The sequence below is a fragment of the Corvus brachyrhynchos genome, unplaced genomic scaffold (assembly GCF_000691975.1).
Source record: "Corvus brachyrhynchos isolate BGI_N302 unplaced genomic scaffold, ASM69197v1 scaffold671, whole genome shotgun sequence".
Lineage (NCBI taxonomy): Eukaryota > Metazoa > Chordata > Aves > Passeriformes > Corvidae > Corvus > Corvus brachyrhynchos.
Window position 1 is genome coordinate 279106 of NW_008236441.1, and position 8304 is coordinate 287409.

Here is an 8304-nt window from a genome sequence, read left to right on the forward strand (position 1 = left end):
GGACGCACACTGTGGCTGTAGGCGCCGGCACTACTGCCTCAAGCAGTTCCAGCTCAGCATGGAGGGCATCGGCCAGCGCCTCTGGTGCGACTGGGATGAGACCGTGGGGTAAGTGAGGTCCCTCTGCTCCTCCCTCTCTCCTGCTCCCCTCTGTGGTTTTGGGCTGTAATGGTGTCAGCACTGGGGCGTTTCACACGGGGAAACACTCTGATTTCACTCTGCTGTGCTGCTGCTGCTGCCCTGGCTCTGTCCCTGCCGGGGGAGGGCATCGGCCAGCGCCTCTGGTGCGACTGGGATGAGACCGTGGGGTAAGTGAGGTCCCTCTGCTCCTCCCTCTCTCCTGCTCCCCTCTGTGGTTTTGGGCTGTAATGGTGTCAGCACTGGGGCGTTTCACACGGGGAAACACTCTGATTTCACTCTGCTGTGCTGCTGCTGCTGCCCTGGCTCTGTCCCTGCCGGGTCCCTAAGGGGCTTCTCCAGCCTGGTCACATGTGGAGGGGGCATGAGGTGGGTTTGGAGGGGAGAGCAGTGGACATTGTCTGCCCAAACTTTGGTGAGATTTTTGGCACTGTCTCCTGTAAGATCTCCACAGACAAATTTGTGCTGGATGAGGTTGGAAACCATCGGAACAGCCAGGCCTGGGGGGTGTTGATCATTGACCAAACACTGGTTGGAGCACGTAGGGGTTTATCCCAGGGGTCAGCACTGTCCTGCTTAACCTCTTCATTAGGGGTGTGGGTGATGGGACTGGGTGTAACCCCAGCACCTCAGATGACACCAAACTGGGAGGGGTGGGTGACGCAGGGACCTCAGCAAGCTGGGAACCTCCTGAAGCTCAGCAAGGGGAAGGGCAAAGTTCTGCACCTGAGGAGGAACAGCCCCGTGCACCAGGATGTGCTGGGGCTGCCCAGAGACCAACCAGAAAAGGACCTGGGGGTTGTGGTGGGCACCAGAGCCAGGAAAGTGCCCTGGTGGGAAAGCATGGGTACAAACTGAGGCACGGGAGGTCCCCTCTGTACACCAGGAAATGCATTTTCACTGTGAGGGTGACCAAACACTGGCACAGATCTCCCAGGGAGGATGTGGAATCTCCATCCTTGGAGATACTAAAAAACCAGCTGAACATGGTCATGAGCAGCCAGCTGTAGGTGGCCCTGCTTGAGCAGGGGCGTTTGGACAAGGTGAGGTGGATCTCCAGAGGTCATCTCCAGCCTCAGCCATTCTGTGATTAAAGGGGTTTTCAAGGAGCCCAGCCTAAGCAGGGTTTGGAAGTCAGGGTGGGGGCCGTGCCCCACCGCACAGCAGTGGAGCTCCAGTAGGAGGAGACCATGGCTCTGCTGCGTGCTGGGAATTGTTGGTTTAAAGAAGAGGCAGATTGGGATTGCCATCACGGGGGCTTCTGGTGCCTCACAGCTTGATGGACATATTTTCCATGAGATTTTGCATCTTTTCTCATCACTCTGGTTCTCCAGACAGTTCAGAACACCCTAACTCAGCGTGAAAACCCCGTAACCCACCGAGATGCCCTCAAACCCTCTCTGTGAGAAAATGCCAAGCTGTCCCACCGGAGCTGCTGGCTCAGCCCCTGCTTGCAGAAGTTGTGTGTTGATTTTTCCAGGCAACTAGAGGGAGAGGCTGGAATGGTATGGCATGGCATGGCATGGCAGCCGCCTGCTAAGCCTCCTGTTTGTAATCAGTGTCAGGGAGTCAGCCGTGATTTATGACTTGGGAGCAGCAGAGATGCAGCCTTGCTTCCCTGGTGGAATGCTTGGGAGCATCTGTGTGGGATAAGGAGGGTGATAAGGGAACCCTGCTCAGTGCAGCCCCACCAGGGAGACTGGGGGTGTCACATATGGGGAATGTGCTGCTCTGCGGGGGTTTGCTGGATTTTTTGGGGAAATTTCTTTGGGTTTGCTTTTATTTTTATTGCAAACAGTGCTTTCTTTGGATTAGCCCTTTCCTGTTTATAATCAGCAGAGCTGAATCTTTTGGTACCACCACGGTGTAAATCTGCTGAGATGGTTTTGATTGAAGTTGAAAGACTGGTCAGGGGTGGCTGTGTGTTGGTGTGAGGGCTTGAGAAAATAACTTCCCTTTTCCCCCCTTCAGCTGACTTTCCATGTTGTGCCATGGCCTTTCCCTGGGAAAATGAAGCAGCGGAACAAAAATGAGCTCATGTGACACCAGTGGGGATGAGGGTCAGCTGGAAACAGGGAGCAGGTAGTGAGTGCTGTGTGCCATGAGTTTTTTGCACAAAAATTAAGAGGTTCTGTGAGATTTTGGTGGTTTCCTGCTTCGTGTGCCAGATTAAAAGCTACACGTGTGTGTATATCTATCTTTTGGTCAAAGGTTGGACTCCAAGATCTTAGAGGTCTTTTTCAACCTTAATGGTTCAATGATTCTGTTCTGTGATTCTGAACATACTATTGGGTTTTCCTTCCCCTTGATCCATGACAAAATGGAGGGGAAGAGAAGAAAGTGGAAAGACTGTGGGAGATTTCTGGTTCTGAGAAGCCTCATCTGGTGCTCAGAAATGCCCAGGGCTGCTGATGTTGCTCTAGCCCTCACCATCTTGTTCTTTATCTCACACGTCCTGTTTGTCTTTTCAATAGCTTCAGCTAAACTCATTACCCTTGAGGCACTTGGAGGAAATGTTGATAAGCTTGCAGGGTTTAATTTGATTGCCTGAGTCCATTTGCTCTGTGCAAACACATGGCTCAAGGTTATTTGAGAGATGACATTCCTCTGATCCTCTCGTGCCTTCAGGACACTGGAAAAATTGGGTAGAAATAGCTCAGTTACTGCACTAAATCAGCTGCAAGGATTTGGGGTTTGGGTGGGCTCGCTCATCATGTTGCTCCCTGGATGTGTTTGGGAATCGCCATCCCTTTTTTGGGGAAAGGGAAGATGTCCCAGCAGGAGCGGGCAGGGAGTGGCATAGCTGGCTGGTCACCCCTCTGGCTTTAGAGGAAGGATTTGTCTTCCACCAGCTGTGAGACAAAGAAATCAAAATAAAGCACCTGCCTAGAGCCTGTTCTCTCCAGATCTTCCCCCAAACCAAGACATTTTGATGCTTGAAACCTGTCTGAAACAAGGAGAAATGTTGAGAGGTTTTACCTCTGTACCACCAGCAGCATCGTGTTTGGAGCTCTTGATTTCCTGGATGCAGCATTTAGCAGGGAAATGCCCCTAAGCTCCATCATTTCCTGCTCAAGTGAGGGTGGCACGATGGGAACATCTGGATAAATGAATTGTCTCAGCAGAGTTTGTAATCGTGGGCCATTTGTCCTATTTATAGGTGGCAGATGCTGCTGCCATCTCGCCCTCAGAGGCATTAGCTGAGCTCTTGCACCGCTGCTCCTGCTGTGTTCTGATGTAAGCGAGGGGTCTCTCTGGAGCAGGAGTGTTTGGTGAGGTCGGGTTGGGCTCTGTGGACAAGCACCAACTCTCAGGGAAGGTTTGGCCAACACCCTTCAGCTCTGCCGGCTTTCTTAGTGTTGCTTATTCGGGGAAAGTTGATGGATTTTGATGGGCAGGTTTTTATCGTGGGCCAGGGGAGCTTGTGTGAGCTGTTGCACATTTTGGCTGCCCTGGGATTCAAAAGCCAGACTGCAGCTGCATCCTGGGCTCTTTGGTGTCGAGGGCTCCTCCACTCCGTGGTGGTGGCCGAGCTGCTTTGGCCAGGAGCTCAGCCGTACCTGATGAATTATCCCAAAGATCAGCTTGGCTATTTTGATTCCAGCTCCAGCTTCGTCGGCGTGGTGACTGAGCCAGGGGGATTAGCTGTGGTCTCCCTCAGGGCAGCTATTTCAGGGATGTGGAGGGGGGGGGCTGCCACTGCCCACCCACGAATGCGTCAGCAGGCGCTGATGACTTGTGGATATTTTTCCTGCTCGGTTTTGGCTGGGGGGCTGTGGCCAGGGAAGGGATTTGCAGGAGGGTCTGTGCACAGGGGGATGCTCACGATGCCGAGCGCTGCTGCCACAGCTGCGGGTGTCACTCCAGCCCAGCCAGGCATCTTCATCCCAAATATATCCACCCTCTGTGACATTCCTGAAAATCTCCATGGAATGCTTTCCCCCGGCCGCGGGCATCCTGCGGGAAGGAGCTCACCAGGGGGATCGTGCCGCTCTGACAGCTGCAGCCAGGGATGGAGCTGCTCTCCCAGCTGTCAGCACACTCACACTCTGTCTTCAGGTTATTTATCCATTATTTACAGAAAACAGATTGATCCATTCTCTTATTATCTCATTATCTACTTATTTATCTTCAGCTTGCCAGTTCCCTTCTGGATACCCCTTTAGCCTGGCTCCAGGCTCGCCCTGCAGCCTTGCAGAGGAGGAAATCAATGTTTTCTGTTCATCTGCAAAGCAAAAGCGAAGCCTTGTGGTGTTTTCTTTTTTCCCTTCTGAAGCAAGGAATTCAGGGAAGATAGGAAATACCGGGATACTCGTGGTGAAAGAGAGAGCTGTCAATCCTGTGAACCCCAGTCCTAGTGCAGCACCATCCACATCCAAGTGCTGTCAAGGAATAAATGCCAGAGTCAATTCCAGTCTTGGTTGCAGTGGTAAAAAAACCCCAGAGGAATTCCTTAGGATTTATCGCAGTGTAAGCATTCAGATGCCATCAAACCCTAAATCATTCTTTGACTGCTTCCCACCCGTGGCTGAGCCCCATCCCCATCCTGCCTGCAGCCCTTCATCCCCATGTAGTCCATCCACAGCATCCTTTAAACCCAAACCATTTCCATGGTGACAGAGAAAACAACCCTAATTGCAATTCACATTGGGGTAGGGAAAAAAACATTCCAAAGCACAGCGGAGCTTTCCAGGGCCAGGTGTCTGTCTCCCGGCAGTGATGGGATTGTTTGGGAAAACTTGCCCTCTTCCCAGTGCTATCCTAGAGCAGCTGTCTAATATTTTTTGTGGAGGACATGATGTTTGGGAGATGGACGCTTGCAAATGAGCTGTGGGCTTCTCTGAAAGAAAAAAGCCTGAAACTCTGCGTTTGCTACAGGAGGAATAAGGTTGATTAGGGAAGCCCTCCTGTTGAGTCAGGAGATGCAGAAAGGGTCCCCTTGCTGCCTCAATTTCTTCGGGTGGGGGCTGGGTGTGGCTGGATCCAATTATTTACTGCATAGCATAGGCAGTTATATATATTGCCCTATTTATTGACACAATATTGAAGTAAAGCTCTTAAAATGAGCAAAATAATTATTGAGTAGAGATTGATGTTACCCATCCATGTGGGCAAATCCTGACCCCCCTTTTCCATCCATCCTGGAGAGCTTTCACAAAAAGTTCAAGCTGGTTCACCCCCACTTGGGCTGAGCATGCTGCTCCAGCCTTCTCTCCAGCGAGTTTTAACTCTGTGACTGAGGATCATCCCTGCAGCCTCCGAGGCTTGGCTCAGCTTTTCCCTGTTGAGTGTGGTGGGGTGTGTGGGGGGAACATTGCTCTCCTGGCTGTGGGGTGGCAAGGGGAGGGTTGGACAGGAAAACAGCCCTTCCCCCCCACTCCCTGAGGTATTGCACCACCAGCCCAGGCTGAATTCCCTGTGGGACCAGGCTAGTGTGGGGCTAACACAATAATGCGGCTCTGCTCATGAGGAGAGAGAGAACCAGATGTCGTCTTGGAGACACAGTGGGATGAATGTTCACCACGGCTGTGGCAGGGCAGAGCATTCTCAGCCCCAGGCATCAACACTGCTGCTCTCCAGAGGGATCCTGATCCCGTCTGCCAGGGTGTTGTGAGTGTCCTGGATCCGATGGGTCTGGTTATCCCTTCCCAGCCAACGGAGCACGTTGGTACCCGCTGCAGTAGCTGGCAGTGAGTGTGTCAGGAGAAGGTGCCCAGTGCCTTGTGTCTGGGTGCATTTGGGGTGGACAGGAGATGATGGAGTCTCACCGGGCTGTTTGGGATATGGGGCAGCTCAGGACCCCGCAGCCTGCAGGGACAGCCTCAGCTGGTGGGTGACCAAGGGTCTGTGAGATGAAAGTGGAAGAAATGAAAGCACTTGGCCATAGCTGAGAGCTCAGCTTTGCTTTTAGCTGGCCCTTCATAAAAATTGTGATGGTCGAGTGTGCTCTGTGTAAGCAACAGGCGGAAATCGGCTCTTGAAGAGCACCCAGCCTGGCTCTCTCTCAATCAGAAGACTTATTACTGGAGCTGTTCCTGAAAACAGTTTCTTTTCCCTCTGGGAACTTCCCACTCACTCCCTGCTGGGCTGTGGGGCCAGAGGGTGGGAGTGCCCGTGATGTCAGCCTGCTCCTGCTGAGGATGGCATCTGGAGCAGGGAGGCCTTAATGAAAACGGCAAAAATAAAAGGGACGAGAGACTCTGGGTGTGTCAAGTGTGTTAAGCCACCCCACACCCTCCGGTCATAGCCCCATGGCCATCCCCTTGCGTGAGGCTGTGGCTGCCCAGCTCCTGTCCTCGGGTCCATCCTCACGTCAGGAGCTGGCTGAGTGCTGGAACACGGCTGCTGCCTCCCTGCAAAGGGCAGTGAGTTCAGTGAGTTTATCATTTGCTGGCACCGTTGGGCTTTGGTTCCTTGCATGTCTTCACATACAGTGATGGGAGCAGTGATTTATCCCCATGGAAGCACAGTTGGAGCCAGGGAAGGGCTAAGCCAGCTGCTCTATGGTCCTTCAGCTTTAAAAATAGCTTTTATTCGCCTGTTAACCCTTTCCCTCTGGTTCCTGAAGAGGCTGCAGCTCCTAAGGATGCTGATGAAAGGGAAATGTAATTTTGCACATTGGAATGCTTGGCAGAAGCTGCTTTTAGCAGCTGCAGGCCCCGTTAATTAAATCTCTGGCTGTGTGGGCACAGCCTGCCCCAAAACCCCAAACCCCAGCTGAGGAGCTGCACAGGGGCTGTGGAGAGTGGCTGGGAAGCTGCTTCTAAAATACTTCTTCCCCCAGGCATGTTTTTAATTGGAGAGCTGGGGTTTGCTTTGCTTTGTTCCTCTAAAATTAGATGTGACTAATTGGGATGGGGGGAGGGAATTGTTATCTATGTGTTTTTTATGCATAGCCAGTTTTAAAGCACGGAGGGTTTACCTGTCATGGTAATATCCAGAGGATGGCTGCATGGCTTGGCACAGGGACAGTGCCTCTGGCTCAGGGCTGCTCCTGGTTTTCCAGGTATTTATAAAAAAAATGGGAAAACTGCTTTGCTGGTCATAGATGGGTAGGATGGGCTGTGGGCCTGCACAGCTGGTTCCTATGCAACAGTTTTAGGCAATTTAAAGGAGAATTTTAAGTAGATTCAATGTACTTATTCCTGTCCCCCTTTGGGCTGAACTCACACAAGCTGGAGGATGGTGCTCCAAAGGCTGGCTTGGGATGGGTTTCCTGAAGATCTTTGCTTAAAATATGGGTCCAACCTGTGTTTTCTAATAGCACCAGTTCAGCCAGGAAATCCTGCAAAAATTTACACAACCCAAACTCCCCCCCAAACTTGCTTCTTGTTATTCCTGTAAATATTATTTTTGTTTTCATTTCCTTCTGTAAATGAAACCACCACCACGAACACCACCATGTCATTCCATAAATGAAAACTGCTTTTGGCAGTGGGTGAGCACTTAAAAGTTGCCATCAAAGTGGCAAAACCTGGTGGGAATTTAAAATATCCTGTATCTTCTTACCTCCCTAGGTATAAACTCAAAACCCCATATATTTTTACAGGTTATATACAGATTTTCAAAAACCCACTATATATTTTTATAGGGCTGGGTATAGCTAGCTATAAATAATAAAAAAAAAAAGCTAAAAAATTTAAGAACTCATAACAACTGTAGTAGAGCCTCAAGTTCACACCTCTGTAATAGAAAGTATATATAATATATTGTAGAGGGAGGGATATATTATATTGCCCATATATATATATATATTGCAAATTATATAGTATTTATGTTGCATTTTATATACACTACCTACAATGTATACAGTATTTTATATTGCATAGGGGGAAGGTGCCGCGGCCGTGTCCGGGCGCTGGTGCCCGGTGCCACCGCGGTGCCACCCGGTGTCCTCCCTGTGTGTGTTGCAGCACTTACGGGGAGCTGACGAACTGCACGGCGCTGATCGCCGAGAGGCTCGACTGCTACTGGCCCAACCGGCTGGTGGACGAGTTCTTCGTGGCCGTGCACAAACAGTACTTCAGGAACTGCTCCCTGTCGGGCCGGGCGCTGCACGACCCCCCGAACGGCGTCCTGTGTCCCTTCATCGTGCTGCCCGTCCTTGTCACCCTGCTGATGACAGCGCTCGTGGTGTGGAGGAGCAAACGCAGCGAGGGCATCGTG

General features: G+C 51.3%; 1 protein-coding gene across 1 annotated transcript in view; it reads left to right on the forward strand.

The window, feature by feature from the left end:
• RAMP1 (receptor activity modifying protein 1) overlaps positions 1 to 8304 on the forward strand; it is a 16495-nt gene that overhangs the window by 7511 nt on the left and 680 nt on the right. Inside the window, exons 4-5 of the mRNA XM_017747091.1 lie at positions 1 to 108; positions 8052 to 8301. Coding sequence (XP_017602580.1) covers positions 1 to 108; positions 8052 to 8301 — 358 coding nt within the window. The remainder of the gene's footprint in view (positions 109 to 8051; positions 8302 to 8304) is intronic.